The 24,215-nt window shown below is 37.0% G+C and overlaps 1 protein-coding gene across 1 annotated transcript in view; it reads right to left on the bottom strand.

Annotated features, from left to right (window-relative positions):
- BDP1 (B double prime 1, subunit of RNA polymerase III transcription initiation factor IIIB) overlaps nt 1-24,215 on the bottom strand; it is a 98,603-nt gene that overhangs the window by 50,585 nt on the left and 23,803 nt on the right. The window contains exons 5-12 of the mRNA XM_014550561.1: nt 22,799-22,893; nt 20,549-20,603; nt 16,946-17,089; nt 13,976-14,257; nt 11,313-11,460; nt 6,394-6,552; nt 3,769-3,928; nt 628-719 (exon numbers count right to left, since the gene is read on the bottom strand). Of these exons, the coding sequence (XP_014406047.1) occupies nt 628-719; nt 3,769-3,928; nt 6,394-6,552; nt 11,313-11,460; nt 13,976-14,257; nt 16,946-17,089; nt 20,549-20,603; nt 22,799-22,893 (1,135 nt within the window). The remainder of the gene's footprint in view (nt 1-627; nt 720-3,768; nt 3,929-6,393; nt 6,553-11,312; nt 11,461-13,975; nt 14,258-16,945; nt 17,090-20,548; nt 20,604-22,798; nt 22,894-24,215) is intronic.

Genomic DNA, 24,215 nt, shown 5'->3' with positions numbered 1-24,215 from the left:
TTTTAACTCTCTATCCCCCCCCCTTCCCCTCTGTAAAAAAACAAAAAAAAATATTAAAAAAAAAAAAAAAAAAGAATAGGCCTTCCTTCCCCTTGCTGCCGGCACTGGCTTCCTTCCAGAACCCAGGACCCGGGCCTTCACTCTGGCCGCTGTCTTCCGCCTTTGCTCCGGGCCAGAGTCGCCTCCCGCCTGCTCCGGCTGGCTCCGTGGCTGCCGCCCAGAGGCTGGCCCTTGGCGGCTGGCTGGGGCTTATGGGAGGCTTGGCTTCCTTCATCGCTGGGGCAACGAAGGAAGCAAGGCGTCCTGCCCACTTGGCGCCGCCACCTTTGAGGCTATGGGCGCCGCCATCCGTGTTGCAGAATGATGATTAATTTGCATATTACCCTTTTATTAGTATATATTAGTATAGATAATACAAAAATAAACTGCATACTCACACTGTAAACCTACTTTGCCTATGCCAACATTAAGCATAACGAGCATTATTTAAATGTTTCAACAACTCCAATAGTTAAAAATGGACTTAAAGTGCATAACTGAAAATAAACTTCAAACAGTATCAAATAGAAAAGTTAGTACAATCATTCCTAAGAGTTACTATTTGTATTCTACTTCCTAAATACTTACTTAGATACAGTATCAGCTTCTGAGTTCTCTCTCGCTGTATTCTCCATTCCAGAAATGTCAAATGAATTCATTTTATCCTTTTCCACGTGAGTCTATGAATTCAATGTTTTACATTTAATCTACTTAACATAAAAAAGTTGAAACTTTGCAATAAGTAAAAGGAAATTTAAAGAAAAAAATTCTTTTATACTTCTAATCAGAAGAGTTTTTAAAGTCATACATACAGATGAAAGTATTAAAAAAAATAACAGGTGAGGCAAAAGTAGATTTACAGTTGTTCATATGGAAAATAATACAATAATTAATAAAAAATACAAGAATAAAATTGTGTTTCACATATTTACAACCATAAACCTACGTTTAACCAATCCTGTATAACCTTATACATTACTGACAAATCACAAATCAGTATATCCTTTCTGGAAAGCCTTTTGTCAATATAAATCAAGAGCCTTAAAAATATTCATCCTTTCTGACCCAGTAATATGATTGCTAAGACTCTATTCTAAAATATTTAGACTAAAATTTAAGTACAAAGATGTTCACTGGAATATTATACAAAATAGCAAACACTGTTAAATCAGGGTTGGGGAAAGTCTGGCCCATGGGCCATATAAGGCCCACAAAATCATTTGGTCTAGCCCTGCCAAGGCATTAGGGGTGAGTTAATTAAATGTGTGACCAAATATAGCAGGCTAATTTAATTTTGTGTGGCCCGTGAATGATGTTATAAATATCCAAATGGCCCTTTGCAGAAAAAAGATTCCCCATCCCTGCTGTAAATAGACAAAATATTCAACAATGAGTGAATGGTTAAATAAACTCAGTTCACATCCACTGATAGAATATTATGAAGTTACTAAATTAAAAAACCATGTTTTCAAAAGATGTTTAATGATACGGAAAATATTTATAGAAGTTAAATACCAAAGGATACAAAACTGAATTACTACTACTACTCAATTTTGTAATTAAGAAAGGTTGAAAGAATTAAAATGTTGGTTGCATCTGAATAATGAAATTACAAGTAGTTTTTGTTTTAATTTTTTTCTAATCCTCACCCAAGGATATGTTTTCATTGATTTTTAGAGAGAAGGAGGGAGGGAGGGAGAGAGAACACTGATTGAGAGGCTCCAATCAGCTGAGGCACACCGGCCAGGAAGGTTTTAATTTTTACATGAGTGTATATTTCCCTAATTTTCTAGAAGTTAAAAATACCTTATATAATTATAATATAACTAAATTATAAAAACTATGATAAAAAAGCTATTTCACATAATAGGAAAAAATGTAGACTACCATTTTAAAAAGTATTTTACCAAAAATAAAAAAATTTAAAACAATATATTGCTAGCATGAATATAAGGAAACAGGAACATTCATTTGGTGCTTGTAGCAATGTAAATAGAGTCATGTTTTTGACTGTCGGTCTGACAATGCACAAGACCTATAAAAATATTAAAAATATTTGACCCATTAATCTCACCACCCCTGAAAATTTATCCTTTGTCTTACCTTAAGAAAGCCCTATTTAAAAAATTGTTTTCTTTTATTTCAAGAGTTTAAAAAATGGAAATAACCCAAATATCCACCATTAGAGAAACGGTTAGTAAATTGACAAGTTAACCTTAATTAAAAAGATCACTTAATCCCAAGAACTAAAATGAATAAATTTATGCCCAAACCGGTTTGGCTCAGTGGATAGAGCGTCGGCCTGCGGACTGAAAGGTCCCAGGTTCGATTCCAGTTGTCTTACCTTAAGAAAGCCCTATTTAAAAAATTGTTTTCTTTTATTTCAAGAGTTTAAAAAATGGAAATAACCCAAATATCCACCATTAGAGAAACGGTTAGTAAATTGATAAGTTAACCTTAATTAAAAAGATCACTTAATCCCAAGAACTAAAATGAATTAATTTAGAGCAAGAAGTTTTAAATTTTATGTTATGATTGCCCTGGCTGGTGTGACTTAAGTGGTTAGAGCACCGGCCCACACCAAAGGGTTGAAGATTCAATTCCTATTCAAGGGCATGTACCTGGGTTGCAGGTTTGTCCTTGGGTCAGAGCAAGTGCAGGAGGCAACCAACTGATATGTTTCTCTCACATAAATGTTTCGCTCTTTCTCTCTCTCTCTCTCCCTCTCTCCTCTCTTCTCCCTACTTTCCACTCTCTCTAAAACATCAATGGATATTAAACAAAAACAAAAACAAAATTTTATGATTAAAAACTATAAAAAAAACTATAGAAATGTTTACATTCATAAAAAGAAAGTTTACTTTTATAAAGAACAAACAGAGCAATGTATCTGTGTTTAGATGAAAAGGTTGTAGATAAAATTTTATGGTTTAAAAAATATTTTGAATAATAATTTCATATAAGAAAAGTCAGATATGTCATTACTGAGGATGTTTGAAATTTGTCTTAGGTTCTAAAAAAAATATGCATAAGCCCTGGTCGATATGGCTCAGTTGGTTGAGCATCGTCCCACATACCAAAAGGTCGCCAGTTCCATTCCTGGTCAAGGCACATGCCCAGGTTATGGGCTCCATCCCCAGAGAGGTTGCATACAGGAGGCAACCAATCAGTGTTCCTCTCTCATATCAATGTTTCTCTTTTCTCTCTCTCTCCCTCTCCATTCCTCTCTCTAAAAATCAATAAAAACATATTTTTAAAAATTAAATAAAAATAAAATAAAGCAGGAGCCTAGTAAGACAAATTTAGTATTTTTTTAAATTGACTTTAGAGAGGAAGGTAGTGGGAGAGAGAGATAGAAACATCAATGATGAGAGAGAATCATTGATCGGCCGGCCCCCCCCATATGCTCCCCACCGGTAATCACGCCTGCAAACAGACATGTGCCCTGACGGGGAATCGAACCACAACCTCCTGATTCATAAGTTGATGCTCAACCACTGAGACACACTGGCCTGGCTAAGACAAATTTAATATTAATGGGGAAGTTGTTCTGAAGAAAATGCATAATCAAGACACTAGTAAAACACTTAATATTAATGTGTAAGTTCTTGTATCTTTGTGTTAGTATCACTAACATTATTTTTTAATTACAACTAAACATTTTTATTTCCAACTATCTAGGAAAAATTTTTTATAATTTTAATATCTATAAAGTCTCTTGCTCCATACCTTTTCAACTGAAGCTTCTGGATGTAAATTCTTGCTCTTGGCATCTGTTTTACCTTGTGAAAGAATTGGTTTCTTCCCAACAGCCCTTGATAAATTGGGTTTAGGTCTCTGGAATCGTCCTCTTACCATAGGTTGAACATTTTCTGCTTGATCAGTTTCCCTACAAAAATATCATTATGCACTTTCATTCAGGCATATTAAATGAAATTCTTAAAAATTCACTCAGAGTCAGAAAAAAAACTCCTTTAAGCATATTATAATAAGCGTAGCAAAGAAAACTGAAAAACAGCAATGAGGCAATAACTTGTTCCATCAGATGTTAAAAACACAGTATTCAGCATCAATAATTAACACACTGTGGAACTGATATATGAAGAAACAGATAAATGAAACACAAAAGAAAATTGAGATGACTCCAAAATACAGATGATTTTAATATTTAAAAAGGGCAGCATTTCAAAAGTGTGAGGATAAGATGAAATACAAAATAATGTATTCTTAAGAATAAATATTAGCCCGGCTGGCATGGCTCAGTAGTTGAGCATCGACCTAGGAACCAGGAGGTCATGGTTTGATTCCCGGTCAGGCTACATGCCCAGGTTGCGGGTTCGACCCCATTTGGGGCATGCAGGAGGCTGATGATCAATGATTCTCTCTCGTCATTGATGTTTCTATCTCTCTCCCCCTCTCCCTTCCTCTCTGAAATCAATAAATATATATATTTTTTAAAAAGTAAAGAAACAACATGAGTGAGCACAAATGTGACAAGACATTAAAAATCAGAAAATTTGCTCTGGCCAACGTGGCTCAGTTGGTTGGGTGTTGTACCATGCACCAAAAGGTTGCCAGTTTGATTCCCAGTCAGGGCACATACCCAGGTTTCAAGCTCGATCCCCGGTAGGGGCATGCAGGAGGCAGCTGATCAATGTTTTGCACTCACATTGATGTTCCTCTCTCTCTAAAAATCAATCTTAAAAAAAAAATTCTGAAAACCTACCTGGAATTATATATAGATACTCACTATTCTATTCCTTCGACTTTCATTTAGGTTAGAAAATATTTAAATAAAAAGCTGAAAAAAATAAATAAAATAATTACATATCCCTTCCCAAAAAAAAGGAATGAGGTGGAAATATTGTACTGAGGTGTTATTTTATAATCTATCAAGACCAGCAAAAATCCCAGCCTGATAACAACGTTATTAGTTGCTAAGAAAGAGAGGTGCTCTCTTACATTGTTGGTGAGAATGTAAACTCGTATAATTCCTATGGGTAGCATTTTGACACTATCTTATCAAAATCACAAGTGTACACACATATATATCCAATAAGCAAGCATTTCCATTTTCAGGAACTTACCCTACAAATACACTTGCATAAAGATGAATGAGTGGAAATGTACAGTAAGATTATAAGCATTATTTGTAAAAAAAAACAACCTATATAGCCATCAATAGGGAACTGATAATATAAAATGTGATTTTTCCATACAAGAACACTATGCAGCTATAAAAATGATAAAGGTCTTTATGTAAAGGTATGTAGATGTAAGAAAAAATGCAAAAGGTATGTACACCACTAGGTTTTTAAAGAGTTAAAAAAATATGTTTGTATTAGCTTTTTGTTCTTGTTGTTAATCCCCACCCAAGGTCATTTTTTCCACTGATTTTTAGAGAGAATGGAAGGGAGGTAGAGAGAAGAAGAAAGAGAGAGAAAAATATAGATGTGAGAGAAATACATCGATTAGTTGCCTCTGGTATGCGCCCTAACCAGGGCTGGAGATGGAACCTGCACCCCAGGTATATGCCCTTGACAAGGAATTGAACCTAAAATCCTCTGGTGTGTAGGCCGACGCTCTAAACACTAAGCAAACAATGGGCAGGGCTATTTGTATTAGCTTTAATATACTTTTTAAAAATTTTCTGAAAAAATAAAACTGGTACTGGTTAGAGTGAATAAGGATATGGTAGGAAGAATATTTCACTCAATACCTTTTTACACTTTTAGACAGCTGAACCATAAGAATATATTATCCATACCAAAGACTAATTTCAATTTTTATTTTAAAAAATAAGATTGATTCTCAATATGGCTTTGCTTTACTGAATATAAATAATTTATAAACTGAATAGCTTTTAAGACCATATGAGAAGTTATGAGGAATACAAAAAGGAAGTCTGAATTTTTGACATATCTCTTCAAAGGGAAATTCTGTGGTGCTTTTGTTCCATTTTTAGTGAAGATATCAACTTAACCAGTATCTATATACTAAAAAACATGATAATCTCTTCAAAGTCATAAATATCAAAATCCACTACTTCGTCAACAGGCATGAATATTAACTCAAACCAAGTAAAAGTAAAATCTCAGCAAATAGTTAAGCTTCTAAATTATTTTTAGGATTTCTTAAGTTAATACTTTGTTAGAATTCGTATTACTGTAAGACATCATATATGAAAGAGGCTCTTTCGGTAATGAAATATACACACTCAGACCACAGACATATTAAATGGTCTATAGTTCCCTCCTAATCCCTAAAGGAAGCATTATTATCATTTACTAAATGATAAGAAATTACCAAAAGTTTGAAAATAAATTTTTAAGTCCTACCATGTAAAATACTTACAGTGATGTATTTTTTAGTTCAACATTTCTTTCTTCTGTACAACTACTCTCAGCATTATTCACCTCACATAAGACTCTAATTCCAACTTCTGATGAATGCAAATCTGAAGTGATTGATTCTGAAGCCCCAGTTGTTACTGATGTAGCATCTTGTTGACTACTAAGGAAATGAAAACATCAAGAGGGAAAGGAATTCTTAGTAATGCATACTTTAAACTAATTATTTAAAAGACTTTTAAAATGCTATATACTAACCAACACTATGAACAATAATCCTTCATATTATGAAAGAATTAAAACAAATATTTTGGCTTTTTGTGATCTTTGTTGCACCATGTTATTAAGAATTATTCCTTAGCCCTAGCTGGTTTTGCTCAGTGGATAGAGCATCAGCTTGCGGACTGAAGGGTCCCAGGTTTGATTCTGGTCAAGGGCACATGCCCGGGTTGTGGGCTCAATTCCCAATAGGGAGCTTACAGGAGGCAGCATATCAATTATTCTCTCTCATCATTGATGTTTCTCTCCCTCTCCCTTTCTCTCTGAAATCAATAAAAATATATTTTTTAAAAAAAGGAACTGTTCCTTCAAAGAAAGTAGCCACCATAAATTAACAAGCTTGGGAAAGTGTTCAAAAAGTCACAAAAGGAAAATCCCTTCATTATATGGAGTTCATAGTAATACTTAGGAATTATCTTTCATTAAAATTTTATGAAAGTATTTGAGATCTTGCTCCCCAGAATATGTGTCAGTTTGGCTCAAATAAACTCTTATAAAAATTCAAAAATAGCCCTGGCCAGTATGGCTCAGTTGGTTTGAGCATCATCCCAATATGCCAAGGTTGCAGGTTTGATCCAAGGACAGGGCACATGTAAGAAGCAAACAATCTATATATATAAAATCCTAATATGCAAATAGACTAAACGGCAGAACAACCGAACAACCAAACTGGTCACTATGACATGCACTGACTACCAGGGGGCGTGCGGAACATGGCGGGCATCGAACGCAGCAGGATGGTGGAGCAGGTGAGTGGGGGCACCAGACCAAGGCGGTGTACCAGTCGCTGTCATCGGGGCAAGCCTCTGGTGGTTACTGAAAATTCTTTTTTCCCACGCACCGTGGTCTCACCAGGCGCTCATCACACCCACTGCCAGGGCCTGGTGCAGGTCCCAATTGCTCAGTGCCGTCAGCAGGTGCAAGTGGCGGCTGCCCGCCCCGATTGCCCCTGAGGGCTTTTCCACCTCCCCTGCTCCTGAGGGGCGATTGGGGCAGCAGCCATCGCTCACACCCGCTGATAGCACTGGCCCTGCTCGCACCTGCTGCTGGCGCCGGCCCCAATCACTCCTCACCATCAGCGGGTAAGAGCGGGGCCGGCGCCATCAGCACGTGGGAGCAGCGGCGGGAACGGAGCTGCCGGCAGACAGGGGATCAGGGGCCACAGCGGGAGAACATGGCGGGCATCGAACGCAGCAGGATGGTGGAGCAGGTGAGTGGGGGCACCAGACCAAGGCGGTGTACCAGTTGCTGTCATCGGGGCAAGCCTCTGGTGGTTACTGAAAATTCTTTTTTCCCACGCACTGTGGTCTCACCAGGCGCTCATCACACCCACTGCCAGGGCCTGGTGCAGGTCCCAATTGCTCAGTGCCGTCAGCAGGTGCAAGTGGCGGCTGCCCGCCCCGATTGCCCCTGAGGGCTTTTCTACCTCCCCTGCTCCTGAGGGGCGATTGGGGCAGGCCATCGCTCCTGGCCCTGCTCGCACCTGCTGCTGGCGCCGGCCCCAATCACTCCTCACCATCAGCGGGTAAGAGCGGGGCCGGCGCCATCAGCACGTGGGAGCAGCGGCGGGAACGGAGCTGCCGGCAGACAGGGGATCAGGGGCCACAGCGGGAGGGGCCTGGCAGGGGAGCAGAGGATGGGCCGAGACCCACCCCTGTGCCCACCACAGCCTTGCGGTCCACCATTTCTTTCAAGGTTCATGAATTTGTGCACTGGGCCCCTAGTGAATGTATAAATACATGAAACAACAAATCGATGTTTCTCTCTCTAAAAATCAATCCATAAATAAAATTTTTAAAAAGGACCCAGAGGTCCATGGCTCAGCTTCAAATACATTAACATTGTGAACTATATGAAAAAATCAGCATATGTGCATATGTGTATTTTTCTACATGAGAATAAATAACTTACATCAAATTTTTCAGAAGATAAGCATATAGACCAGTGGAACAGAACAGACAGCCCAAAAATAAACCATGTATATATGGCCAAATGATCTTTGACAGGGTGCCAAAACTACACAATAGGAAAAGAATAGTCTCTTCAACAAATGATATATCCACATGCTTAATATCCACATGCAAAAAAATGAAACTGGACATTTATCTTATAACATACATAAAAATCAACTAAAATGGATTAAAGATTTAAAGGAAACACTTTAACTATAAAACTGCTAGAAGGACACATGGGAAGAAACTTCATAACATTGGTATTGGCAATGATTTCTTGGCTATCACACCAACAGGAACAAAAACAAAAATAAACAAGTGAGACTACATCAAATTAAAAAGTTTATGTACAGCAAAGGAAATAATCAAGAGTCAAAAGCCAATCTATGAAATGGGAGAAAATATTTGTAAGGCATATATCTGATAAGGGCTTAATATCGAAAATATAAAAGGAACTCCTATAACTCATAGCAAAAACAGAAATAACCTAATTTTAAAAATGGGAAAAGAACTTGAAACATTTCTCCAAAGAAGACATACAAATGGCTAACAGGTATATGTAAAGATTCTTAGTATCACTAACCATCAGAGAAATACAAATCAAAACGATAATGAGGTATATCATCTCACACCTGTTAGTATTGCCATTTTTTTTTAAGTGTTGGAGAGGAAGTGAAGAACTGCAATCCTTGTGCACTATTGGTGAAAAAATATAATGGCGTAGCCACATGGAAAACAGTATGCAAGTTCCTCAAAAAATTAAAAATAGAACTATCATATATATGATCTGGTAATCCTTCTTCTGGGTATTTATCCAGAAGAATTGAAAATAGAATATCAGAGATCTCTGCACTCCCATGTTTATTGCAGCATTATTCACAATAGCTAAGAGATTAAAACAACCTAAATATCCATTGACAGATGAATAAAGAAAAATATGATACATACATACAATGGAATATTATTCGTCCTTAAGAAAGAAAAAAATCCTATCATAGGCTACAACATGCATGAACCTTAAAAACATTATGCTAGGTGAAATAAGCTACTCATAGAGGGCCAAATGAGGTATCTAAAGTAATCAAACCCAACTATATATATAAAAGCCTAAGCGATGCCCTAACCGGTTTGGCTCAGTGGATAGAGCGTCGGCCTGCGGACTCAAGGGTCCCAGGTTCGATTCCGGTCAAGGGCATGTGCCTTGGTTGCGGGCACATCCCCAGTGGGGAGTGTGCAGGAGGCAGCTGGTCGATGTTTCTCTCTCATCGATGTTTCTAACTCTCTATCCCTGTCCCTTCCTCTCTGTAAAAAATCAATAAAATATATTTTTTAAAAAAATATTTAAAAGCCTAAGCGACTGAACGACCAGAATGACAGAACAACCAGAATAACCAGTCACTATGATGTGCACTGACCACCAGGGAACAGAAGCCCAACACAGGAGCTGCCCCCTGGAGGCCAGTGTGCTTCCACAGCGGGAGCACCGCTCAGCTGACCAACGCATCCAGTGGCCCACCAGCCTGGCGGCAGCCACTCACACCCTCAGTAGTCCTACAGGTCCAATCTCCGGAGAACAGGCCAGGCACCAACAGACCAGCACCACTTGGATTATCCTGACAGTACTGCCAACCTCCTGGAAGTCGGCCTGGGGCACCATGGCCACTTCCCCTCCCTAGACGCTCCGCAAGGAAGAAATTATATAAAGGCGGCTGCCAGATGGCTCCCAACAACCAGCGCAAATGTCAGCAGGACGGACTGGCAAGGGCGTCCCACTGCCCACCCAGAGGGCCTATCGCCTCCAGGGCCCCCCTTCTCCCCATTTCCCCTGTCAGGACCCCACCCATGCACGAATTCGTGCACCAGGCCTCTAGTAGAAATATAAATTAGCATGGTGGTTGCCAGGGGCTAACAGTAAGAAGGAAATAAGGAGTTGCTGTTCAATGGATATTGAGTTTCAGTCATCCAATATGAAAATGTTATAGAGATCTCCTCTACAACACTGCTTACAGTTAACATACTGTACTATATACACTTAAAAATTTGTTAGGAGAGATCTTATGTTACATGTTGTTGTTTTTACCACAATTTAAAAAACAACAACATTGCCCTAACATGTTTGGCTCAGTGGATAGAGCATCGGCCTGCGGAATGAAGGGTCCCAGGTTCGATTCCAGTCAAGGGCATATGCCTTGGTTGCGGGCACATCCCCAGTAGGGGTTGTGCAGGAGCAGCTGATCGATGTTTCCCTCTCATTGATGTTTCTGGCTCTCTATCCCTCTCCCTTCCTCTCTGTAAAAAAATCAATAAAATATATTTAAAAACAACAAAAACTCAGACAGCAGGATCCATCACATTTAAACTGCTAAAAAACAAAACTAAAGAGAAAATTTTTATAGAACATGATAAACCCATACAAACACTATCACAAGAAAGCTGTGTGGCAAAATAAGCATCAGAACAAAAGACAATACAAGAATGATATCACACAAACGATAAAAGGATGACTTCACCTAGAAGAGACAATTCAAGATATGTATAAAACCTAATAACAGAGCCTGAAAATACATAAAGAAAAACAAATAGAACTGAAAAGAAAAATAAGCCAAATCCCAATTATAGTTGGAGACTTCACACTCCTCTCTCGGTAACTAAAAGAAAATGTAAACAAAGTCAGGAAAGATATATAAAATACCTTAATGAAAGAAGTGGGTCAGTTTTATTCACAACTTTGTCCCTGGAGGATAAATCCTCAACTTCATTGAAGGTCTGTACACAGGAAAGCTTCTGTTCCTTATTACCTTCATCTTCATTTCTCTCAGGCCTTAAAAATGGACATTTATCTATGAATACAAAATACATGTTATTCTAAAAACTGACAGCAAAAACATCTATATTTTAAAGCTCAAAGGAATTTACATATAACATCATCTCTTCCTATAAATCATTAATCCATTCAACATTTAAGTTCTTATATGCAAGAGATAGATCATACTTTAAGAGCATTAATGAAAAATCAATCAATTTATAACTGTGTTTTTAGGATCAGCACAAATTTCTTAGACAGTCTGTAGCATCCTCCTTTTATCTTGCTTAAATTTTAAGTGGTTAAATATGTCTAGTTATGAAACAAAGTGGATTTGGCTCTTCTGCTCCTTCATAAGTGTCATAATTATAACACAGTAATAGCTAATCGTTTCAGAACTTACTAAGTGATAGAAACTGTAAGTCCATCAAATATCTCATTTAATAATTTAAAACAAACCTACTAAAAGTTATTCATATTAACCCCATCACAGAGAAAATGATTTTAAGTTGAAAGATATTAAGTGATTTGCCCAAGGTCATACTTAGCAAATAAAAGAACTAATTTAAACTAAAGTCCAATTTCTTAATCACTGAGCTACCCCAATTTACATGTAATATCTTTACTAGTAAGCCACAAAAGAGCATAATATTGTAATGCCTATAAACCATACTATGCTACCAACCAGGACTCATTTATTAAAATCATATGAGTGCCCTGGCCAGTGTGTCTAAATGGTGGATCGTCGACCTACGAACCAGAAGGTCACAGTTCGATTCCCAGTCAGGGCACATGCCCAGGTTGTGGGCTCAATCCCCAGTGGGGGGCATACAGGAAGCAGCCAATCAATGATTCTCTCTCATCATTGATCTTTCTTTTTCTCTCTTTCCCTTCCTCTCTGAAATCAATGAAAATATTTTAAAAATAATAATAAATAAAAAATCATATAGGTGAAGCTGAATTACATAAAATTTAAATTCTATAGAAAAGTTGTTCTGGTCTGCTACTATTTTTTTCTCCTCTCTTTACTTGATTATCTGTTTTAAATAATCTATACATGAACTCTTTTGTTTGTTTGTTTGTTGTTCATCCTCACCCCAGGATATTTTTCCATTGATGTTTAGAGAAAGTGCAAGAGAGGGGGAGAGACAGAGAGAGAAACATCCATGTGAGAAAGACACATCGATTGGCTGCCTCCCACACGAGCCCTGACTAGGGCAGAGATCAAGTCTACAACCGAGGTATGTGCACTTGACGGGAATCGAACCTGGGACTCTTCAGTCTGCCAACGCTCTATCTATTGAGCCAAACTATATATGGCTAGGACTATATATGAACTCTTAAGGAAAGGGACCAAGACTTCCCCCTAAACTCTTAGCCCTCGTTCCCTAAAAACTCATAAGTGTCAATATGTCTGCATTCTAAGAAAGTTTAAAAAATGAAAATGGGAGGAATACTTATTCCAGTAGCACTTTTATAGAAATTAAACAACTTATTGTGGGTTCAGAGAGGTGCTATGAAAAGGTAACATGAAAACCTGTGATTTATTAACAGATTCAAGCAATGTACGTTTAACTATAATAAGTCCTCACTTTACATTGTCAATAGGTTAGTTCCTGGAACTGAGGCAAAATTACATATAACAGAACCAATTTTACCAGCGGCTAACTGATGTATTAACAAGAGTTAAGTTCCTAAGGCATTTCATCAAGTTGTAAAAAAATGATGTTTAGTGAAACCACATTATTTGAAGACCTGCAGTATATACATGTGACTTCTTAGCATTGTTAATGGGAGTACAATGGAGTTAATAAATCTTAGAGACAAACTGTAGAGAAAAATGTCCCCATTTAGTTTTGTGTTTTTCATTTTGTTTTTATTAACAACCTTTTTCCTACTAAATTAAAAATAAAAGTGTTTTGCTGTGGCCCGTGCTTCTCAATGGTTAGAGCATCGTCCCATACACCTGGGTTTGATTCTGGTCAAGGACATGTACCTGGGCTGTAGATTTGACCCCAGCCCAGTCGGGGTGAGTGTGGGAGACAACTAATCTTTCTCACATTGATGTCTCTCTTTCTGTCTCTGTCTCTCTCTCCCCTATCCTCCCTCTATTCTACTCTCTCTAAAAATAACATGGAAAAGCCCAGCCGGAGTGGCTCAGTGTCTGGGCATCAACCCATGAACCAAAAGGTTGTCTGTTTGATTGCCCAGGTTGCAGGTTCAATCCCCATTGGGGAGCATGCAGGAGGCAGCCTATCAATGTTTCTCTCTCATTGATGTTTCTATCTCTCTCCCCATCTCCCTTCCTCTCTATATAAAATAAATAAAAACATATTTAATAAATGAATAATCATGGGGGAAATATCCTCATGTAAGGATTAACAAAAAAATAAACAAAATAAATGTGTTTAACACAGTACATAAATACAGAACCAATTAATAAACATTAGTAATTACTACTATCTAGAAGGCAGGCAATTAATTTATACACTAAATTATTGTATGTATGTCCTCAAATAATCAGAGGCTATTAAAATATGTAAGAAACTTACTTTTCTGTTTTTCTCCTTTAGAAGGTCCTGGCTGAACAGTGGCATTTCCTGAAAGATTTTTTACTTCTTGTTTACCAACTTCATCTTGATTTTTCCTTCTTTTCTCTAGATTTAGGTCTGGTTCTAATGCAATCTGTTCTGAATCCTGCCCTGATAAAGTCAGAGACTGCAGTTCTTCTTGAACTGTCTGAGCATCCTTTTGAGACTCTTCTGTGTCTGAAATTGTAGCACTCACAGACTCATCTGGATTATCAGTCACTTCTTCACTGGCAACTTTTTTCACTGAAAATAAAAGAAATGGTTATAAATACATAAACAACCTATGAAAAATTCTTAAAGTAGAGAAGGTAAATACCCAAGTATATCCTTTGTAATATTATTTGTATAAGCAAAATTTTGAAGACAATATAAAACGCCCAACAGAGAACTAAATTAAATTATACTACATCTACACTAATAAAAGACAAAGATGCTAATTGACCAATCCATCGCTACACCTATCAGCCAATCAGAAGAGTATGCAAATTAACCCAACAAAGATGGCCGTTAAATTTGCATACTGCAGGCAGGGCAGGACAGTGCCATCCGCCGCCTGCCCAGCCGCCATCTGGCCCTCCCGTGTGTGACCTGGAGTGAAGCCGGACAGTTCTGGGGCCGGTTCCAGCCAGAGCCCGGCCAGAACGAAGGCCTGGGTCCCAGGTGCCAGAGGCAAACCAGTGCCAGCAGCCAAGGGAAGGGAAGGCCTATTGCACGAATCTCTTCGTGCAACAGGCCTCTAGTTTATGCTATAAAAAATCTATGCAGTAAATAATAATAATGAGGTAGACTCATATGTAGTGATGTAAAAGATTTCAAAATGTATTGTTACATTAAAAAAATCAAGTTGCAAAACAACATATATAGTATGACCTCATTTCTATTAAACAAAAACAATTACATATACTCTAAGACACACACACATATATGCATAGGAAAGAGTTTAGTAATAGTTATCCATAGGAAATCTGAAGATTCTGATTGGCAGGGTAGGAGAGAGAGTTCAAGAATTTTATTTCCTGGATGATTTTTCAATGAACAATCTTTTTAACAAATATTTTTAAACAATTTCTAGTGCTTTTTCTTTGAAGGCATATAGTCAACTGTATCAAAAAAATGAAAACAGCCCTGGCTGCATGGCTTACTTGGTTAGAGTGGGTTCGATTCCCATCAAGGCACATACCTAGATTGTGTTTTAATCCCCGGTCAGGGATCATATGTGAGGCAACCAATTAATATTTCTCTCTTCCTTCCTCTCTCTCTAAAATCAATTTTAAAAATCAATTTAATTTTTAAAAAAACATAGCCTCAGGTGAGGGGTTTTTTTTTAATTTTTAAAGATGAAATAATTTAAAAAGCAAAAATAGAGATCACCATGGAAACAGCATCCAAACCAAAAGCAAACTTAACTTCACAACCATGGCTAATCAAACATCTCTAGAAATATCTAATCTTTAAAAAATAAAATAAAATTCAATGTCATTTATTTTTGTGAAAAAAGTCAAAACAAGATTTTAAAACTAAGAAAATAATACTTGATTTATTCTCTATCAGAATAATAATTAGCAATTTTTAACTTCTAAGACTTGTAATAATACATCTGAAAATTTCTCACATTAATGAGATACAGTGAGTTACTTGTGCTATCAACTGTTACATGATAACCACAACATTAATACATCTATTTTAATCTCCTAGGGCTATGTATAGTAAGTAAAGAAAAATGACTAAAGAGTAAAAACTGTGCAGTTATCAATACTACTTTTTAAAACATGTAGACACCATACTCCAAAAAAGGATCTTCGAGATTGGCTCTGTGCAGAAGAGAATTAACTAGCAGGCTATCCTTTGAAAGGTCTACTTAAAAAGGCTGGCCCGTTGCTGTCTAGAAACTGGGGCTTGGGGAGAGTCCCATCTGCCTACCTAAACTGTTTGTACAAATAATGCGGTTTCTGCTGAACAGCTGGCTTTCCTTCTGGGAATCTGAATTCTGGTACATGCCAAGCAAAGGGTATGACAAGCCTCCAATAAAATCCTTGGGCAATGAGTTTCTAACAAGCTTCCCTGGTAGTAAACTTTTACATAAACCAACTTTTTAAAATCAACAAAGACCCATGTGCCTTTTCCCTTTGCTAATTTTGCTCTGTATCCTGTTACTATAATAAACTTTAGCTGTTAGTACAACTAAATAATAAATCCTACAAGTCCTCCCAGCAAATAATCGAACCTGGAGGGTGGTCTTAGGAACCACCAACACAGGCTCTCACAGTCCTAGGTTTGAGTCCTGCCTCTGCCACTACTAACACTGTGAGACACTGTGAAATCTTATAAAAAAGTGACTTAGGTCTGCAGGACTATGTCTGGGTGATTAAAACAAACAGAAAAGGGCTGGAATATGGACTAGCTAACATAAGGTTCCCTAAAGTTCCAACATTCTTTACATTATGTGATTATAGCTAAACACTGTCCTCATAGATCAGAATTTAAATAGTTTACAAAATACAAAACTAAAAATTTAATAAACATACATAAAAACAATTTTCTACCTGGTACAAGTCAACATTAACCCTAAGAAATAAGATAAGCTCAAACTATACAATTTAGTCACAAGTCCAAAGTATTAGAGTGGTTTTTTTTTAAATGTTAAAATGTTGTGCCAGATTTGCTTTAGAGAGGAAAATGATAATAAGTAACCAAACATAACACTCCAAAATTCTGATACTCTTTATTACTAAGACTATGCTCTAGATGCAAGGAAGATATCAAACAGCCATGACAATTAGAAAATTTAAAAGAAAAAACAAGAACAAATAAAAGACAGCTGCTGTCTTGGGCCCGGATAACCTCAACTACCTGAACTACATGTGAACACTCGAAGGCTTAATATTGCAAGTCTATTAAGTAAAATAACACACTTCCTTTTAAAATAAATACCTTTTACATTTTTCCGTGGTTTAGAGGATTTCTTCTCCCTTAAACTCTGATTTTTAAGGGATTTTTGTTTTCTTTTCTCTTCTTCAGCAAGAACTTTCTGAAGCAAATGAGCAAAAAAATCGAAGTCAAAAGGGCGCTTTTCCTCTGTTTAATAAAAAAAAAAGAAAAAGAACCTTCAAATTTTTATTTAAGTAGCATAATATCAAAAGCAAATGGGGTCCTGACTGGGTAGCTAAGCTGGTTAGAGCATCATCCAGATACTCCAAGGTTGCAGCTTCAATCCCAGTCAGAGCACATATAAGAATCAATCAATGAAGGCATAAGTGGAACAACAAATCAGTGTTTCTCTCCTCCTTCCTCTCTCTCTCTCTCTAAAAATCAACTTTTAAAAAAAAGCAAATGGGTTTATCAACAGGAGACAATGAATAAACAACTCCAGTCACTATACTATCATCACATAATAGACCACTGAGCAATAAAAAGAAACAAACTTTAAAAAAAAAAAAAAAGGCCCTGACTGGTTTGGCTCAGTGGATAGAGCATCGGCCTGCAGACTCAAGGGTCCTAGGTTCGATTCTGGTCAAGGGCATGTACCTTGGTTGCGGGCACATCCCCAGTGGAGGGGTGTGCAGGAGGCAGCTGATTGATGTTTCTCTCTCATTGATGTTTCTAACTCTATCCCTCTCCCTTCCTCTCTGTAAAAAATCAATAAAATATATTTTTTTAAAAAAGGATCTACTGATAAAAGCAATTAATTCAAGTAAATCTCAAGCACATGATTAATGAGCCCTGGCCAGGTGGCACAGTTGGTTGGAGCATCGTCTGTACAACAAAAAGTTGGAGGTTTGATCCCCAGTCAGTGCATGTACTGATCGATGTTTCACTCAAACATTAATGTCTCTCTTTCCCCCTTCCTCTCCCTCTAAAAAAAAAAAAAAAAAAAAAAAAAAAAAAAATTACAATATATATCCTCTGGTGAGGATTAAAATAAACAAACAAACAAACAAACATAATGAGTAAAAGAAGGCAGACATAAAGAAGTACATACTGTATGATTCCATGAATAAGACATTCTGGAACAAGCTAATCTATGATGCTTCAAATGAAAATAGCGATTGCCTGGGTCAGGATATAAGTGGAGATTGACTAGAAAAGTAAGTAAAGGGCCTTTCTGGAGGGATGAAAATGTCCCATATATTGTTTTGGGTGGTTGTAACACCACCAATTCTTTGTCAAAACTCAAATTACAAATTGCACTGTGTGTAAATTATAAATCAACTTTTTTAAAAACCTAGCACTAAGAAATCCTCAGTGCCTATGCATCACCATATGCCTGCTCTATATTACTATTAACTCTACTCTTCCAAATACTAGCATGAGGAAAGCAAATGAATACTGATTAGGACCACTCTCACTAAATACCCATCAACAGCACTGTATCAGAAAGCGCAATTTGTGAACAAATCAGGAATAAATCCATTACAGGAGTTAAACCCTTGCCTAAGTTAAGCTCTACTCTAAAAATGTAGTAAAGGCCTGGACGGTGTGGCTCAGTTGGTTGGAGTGTCATCCTGTACACGAAAAGGTGGTGGATTCGATTCTCAATCAGGGCACATACCCAAGTTGCCAGTTCAATCTACAGTCCGGGCTCATGTGGGAGGCAACCAATAATATTTATCTCAAAAAAAAAAAAAATTTATCTCTCACATCAATGTTTCTCTCTCTGACTCTCTCTTTCCCTACCTTTCTCTAAGATCAATTAAAAAAAAAAACTTAAAAAAGTAGAGTAAAATTAATTAATTAAATCAAAATATAGTGAATGTAGACAAAATGGTGCTCTATACACATAAGTTCCAAGATTGGTTTGATTATAAGATGATTAGAAGCTGGCCTCAGAAAAAGAGATATATACCAAAACAAAAATAAATTAGCCTTAGGAAACCAAGCTCACACCTGGGATTCCTGAAGGCCCTGTTTTATTGTATACCCAGCCTTTATGTGTTCTGGCCTTCCACAACAATGATGATAAAAAATAATCCATAAAGGTTCTCAGAAGAATTCAAAATATAAGTTCCAGAAAATACCATTTAGGTTTAAATTTTTTTTTAAATTTTCCACTAAAAGAACCAAAATCAATGAATTTTAAAGGTATCTACACTAATAAAAGAGAAACATGCAAATTGACCATCCCTCCACTATACCCACCAGCCAATCAGAGTGATATGCAAATTAACCCAACAAAGATGGCAGTTAATTTGCATACACAGGCACGGTGTGAAGACTGAAGACAGCTAGAAGGAAGCCAAGCACTGCAGAAGGGAGCAAAGCGGTGGAGAAGGGAACGGAGCAGAGGCAGCGGACATGGGAGGGAGCAAGGCAGCAGACATGGGAGGGAGCAAGGAAGCAGAGAGGGGTGGGAGCCGAGGCAGCGGAGACGGGAGGGAAGCCCGCCTCAGTGGGCTTCGCTCCACTCTCTACTTCGCTTCGGCCTCAGGGAGCCCTATTCTTGCAGTAATAGGCCCGAGGAAGCCCTATTCTTGCAGGAATCTTCCTGCAACAGGCCTCTAGTCTATTATAATGGTTTTAACAATGGCTCCATATCCCATAAAAGATTTATAGGTTTATAAATTCTTATTATAATACATAAAGCATAATGAAAACATTCTGGACCACTTCCCTAAAACAGAGGGGGTTGAGAACCATAGTATTCCAGATCTTCCAAAAGCCATTCCCGGAAGTGGTTTCCCTGAGGACCCAATACAATATGGGGTGTGGGTCCACTCATCTACCTTAGTATTTACTCATTAAATAAATGTACATGCTCCAAAATTTAGATCCTCTCTTTAGATTTTTTTCTAAGATAAGCACTACAATAAACACTAAATAATTTATTCATCATGAAGCACTGGATAATTATCTTCCAAAGAATAGAGGAACTACTTTATACATTTGTTTTGCTTTACAGATCCTTTGATATCTTTCTCTAGATTTAAAAAGAAAAAAATGTGAACTTTAATGAGGCTATTAGACACTAAAAGGCACACATCATTCCTTCAAATCAGGCATAAATTCAAGTGTCATTTCTTCAGACAGAACTTCCCTGACCACCCAATCTAACTCTCCACCCACCTAGCTTAGAAATTAATCACTATCTAAAATTATCATGCTTACAGACTATATCCCTTCCCCCACCCAATTACACTGAACACTATAAAAGCAGGATTCTCATCTGTCCCATCACCATTATATACTCCATACCAATATAAGGACAAAACAAATTTAAAACACATTAGAACCTGCCCTGGCCGGTTTGGCTCAGTGGATAGAGCATAGGCCTGTGGACTGAAGGGTCCCAGGTTTGATTCCAGTCAAGGGCACATGCCCAAATTGCGGGCTCAATCCCTAGTAGGGGGTGTGCAGGAGGCAGCCGATCATTGATTCTCTCTCATCGATATTTCTTTCTCTCTCTCCCTCTTCCTTCCTCTCTGAAATCAATAAAAATATATTAAAAACCAAAACAAAACACATTAGATCCAAAGATAAAGATTGATCACTTTTTAGGATCTTGATATGAAACCTTATTAAAGAGGTCTTAATACTTACGGAATGCTTTGTCTATTCTCCATCCATTTGTTTTCTCTTCACGTTTAAATTTATTCTGTTAACAAAACAAGAAATGCTATAGTAATTTTCTCCTATTAAACAAGTTAGGATACGTTTTAAAAAAATAACCATTAAAATGAAACTTACGGTAACATATAACCCAAATAAATAAAAATGTCTTTCCCAACAGACAAGTTAATAAACCTTTAGCTTTGAAAAAATGGGGATGAAAGATTTATACTGAGCTTCCTGATCTTCCTTATAATCAATAGCATGAATCAGCAATGAAAGTCCACTAGCACGGAAACAGATCAAACCTATAATCAATTAAGCTAACCAGAACTAACTCTTTAAAAACTAATATATTGCCCAGCTTGCATGGCTCACAGTGGCTGAGTGTCAACATATGAACCAGGAAGTCACAGTTCGATTCCCTGTCAGGGCACATGCCTGGGTTGCAGGCTTGATCCCCAGTGTGGGGCATGCAGGGGACAGCCGATCAATGATTCTCTCTCACTGATGTTTCTCTCTCTCATTTCCTCTCTGAAATCAATAAAAATATATATAAATTTAAAAACTAATATATTCATATCAAGTTAAACCTATTATATTTTTATGCTAATATATTTTTAATGGCATGGAATAGAGATTGTAAAGAAACACCTAAGCAAACTTTTGAAACAGGCCAGGTTTATCTTTGGAACCTTCTTTATATTAAGGCACATTCTCTCATGCCCCAAAGCCAGTTCCACTCCAGATTAAGTCCATTACAATGGAGATAGAAAAGATTGAAGGCTCAATCCATCCTAAGGTAATCAGGATATCTGAGGGCGTAAGTTTGTGTCCCAGGATGTCTAATCATGCATATACATCCCGGGTCTGGGAACAACCTGCTAATTGCTCCCTTCTACAGATCAGTGGTCTAATAATGCTCTTATTAAAAATATAAAAATAAAACTTATTATTGAAAGAAAGAGAAAAGCACAGAAAACAAAGGAGCTATTTCATGGCCCCCTTCTTCCCTCCGAAAGAACCCAACCAATAACCTGACTTTTAAAGCAATTACTTTCTTGCATTTTCTTATTGTTTACCATTCAAGAGAACATCGTTAGACTCCAGTTTATCCTTGCCAATTTTTAAAAAAACTTTTTATGACTTAAACATCTTTAAATCTACAGATTACCCCTCATTTCCATTCTTTACTTTTCTTCATAAACTTTACTAAATAATATAAAAGTTTTCAGTGATCATCTTTCTCCCTTAAAAGAGCATATTAATCTTTAAACATCTCAAAAGTTAAAAGTTACATTCATAAAAGGTGACTGGCTATAATCACTAAACATTCTGATAAAAATGCCAATAGGCTCTATGCAGTATTGAATTCTAAAATATTGCTACATCTATTTTACCTAAATGATTTAAAATACTATTTAAAAGTTTTTAAAGACTATATTATATTAGTCATTTATCCCTGGAATCCAAGGTTGGTTTGACATTAGAAAATCAGTAGTCCACTTTCACTTTTCCCTGCTGAAACTACACTATAAACTTTTAGGGGAATAGTCTAAACAATTTTTGAGAGAAATCATCTAGTGACAAATTTATCATTAATTACTCAGATCAGCTCCTCTAGACAATCAATTTCTGGCCTTCACAGAACTTTAATATTTTGTCCTCAACATTAAAAAATATAAAAAATTTCTCATGTTTTGTAGAAATACAATGACCATTACACTGTTCAATGTTCCTCAGGTGACCAATCCATGCCTAGCCCAAGGAGGGGGGAAAAATCTATCTTTACAAATGGTCCCTTTAATTAATGAAGTTTAAGCCCACTATTGAAAAAAGATCTCACTATCAATTGGAAATGTATTTCCTCCCTAGGAGATAGAGAAATTTATTTTGCGATCAAAAAACTACCCTTAACCCAAATATTCTAGTACATTTATCTTCCCTCGTCATTATATAACTCTTCTTTTATCTTAGTTTCAGTGGCTGTATTGGTATACTCTCAAAGACATTTAGAATTGGACAAGACATAAATAAAAAAATACAATACTAAAGTTAAGGAAATTGTATTCATAACAGAACTCAGAAAAATTACATTACCTTTTGAGCTGTAAAAAGAAACAGGTGTACCAAAAACGAAATAGTGAAAAAGGGGTGAACTGAGATTTAAATCAATGGTTAAAAAAATATTAGTAAATTTTAGTCTCTTTCCAATAAACAAATGTAATGTGTTCACTTTACCTTAATTTCTATCCTTCCTCTGTGAGGAAAAAGTTGTCCAATCATAGAAAAGTCAGTTCCTACCATGCTGATGGCTAAAAAAAACATATCTGTTTCTGTAAAAATAAAAGATTTAGAAAGACCAAAAGTTAACATTCTCAATATTTCAGAGGAAAAAACCTTACCTAAGTATGCACTTTGAGTTAAAATAAATTTGATAGTACTTAGTAGTTTATTATTACAGTCCAGTAAATTCTTCAGTCATAGAAATATGTCTACACACAAATTATAAACATATTAAAATTTTGTTGCAAAGAACCTCATGGATCTAAAAACATCTTCTTTAAGCCCTGGCCTGGTAGCTCAGCTGGTTAGAGCAGAGTCCTGATATGCCAAGGTTGTAGGTTCAATCCCTGGTTAGAGCACATATAAGGAGCAACCAATGAATGCATAAATAAATGGAACAATAAACTGATCTCTCTCGCACTCTCTCTCAAATCAATCAATTAAAAAAAAAAATTTAGCTCTGGCCAGTGTGGCTGTTGGTTGGGTTCTGTCCCCTGCATTGCTGGTTTGATTCCTGGTCAGGGCACATACCCAGTTTTCAGGCTTCATCCCCACCCCACTGATCCCGTAGGCGACATGCAGGAGGCAGCCAATCGATGTTTCTCTCTCACATCAATGTTTCTCTCTCTCTTCCCCACCCTTCCTTTTTCTCTAAAAGTCAATTTAAAAAAATTTTTTAATTAAAAACATCTTTACACTTTTATATAGAAACACGGTATAAGAAATTTGCATGGTCATACCAAAGCAGCTGAAATTTAAAAAAAAAAAAAAGACATTCTGGTCTCAAAATGTCACAGCCAATACAATATTACTAAGATGTGTTTAGTACATGAAAGAAAGCAGCTAGACCGACCCCTGTGGCTCAGTTGAGCATCCATCCACCTGTGAACCAGGAGGTCACAGTGCAATTCCCAGTCAGGGCAAATGCCCGTGTTTCGGGTTCAGTCCCCAATAGGGAGTATGCAGGAGCCAGCTAATTAATGATCTTCTCTCATCATTGATGTTTCTATCTCTCTCCCTCTCCTTTCCTCTCTGAAATCAATAAAAATATATTTTAACAAATTTTAAAAAAATAAAATAGCTAGAAAAATACATAAGAAACTGTTGACAAAAGTAACCTCAAATGAATAGGATTGGGGGAAGTCAGAGAAGGAAAGTAGAGAATTTTCTTTTCACTCTATATTATTCTATTGTGTTTGAATTTTTTCCCAAAACAAACTATTATTTATACAATAAAAAGTAAACAATAGGAGCCTGACCAGTTTGGCTCAGTGGATAGAGCGTCGGCCTGCGGACTGAAGGGTCCCAGGTTCGATTCCGGTCAAGGGCATGTACCTTGGTTGCGGGCACATCCCCAGTGGGGAGTGTGCAG

The sequence above is a fragment of the Myotis brandtii genome, unplaced genomic scaffold (genome assembly GCF_000412655.1).
Source record: "Myotis brandtii unplaced genomic scaffold, ASM41265v1 scaffold115, whole genome shotgun sequence".
NCBI lineage: Eukaryota > Metazoa > Chordata > Mammalia > Chiroptera > Vespertilionidae > Myotis > Myotis brandtii.
Note: the sequence above shows the minus strand (reverse complement) of the source record. Positions and strands in the feature narration are given on the sequence as shown.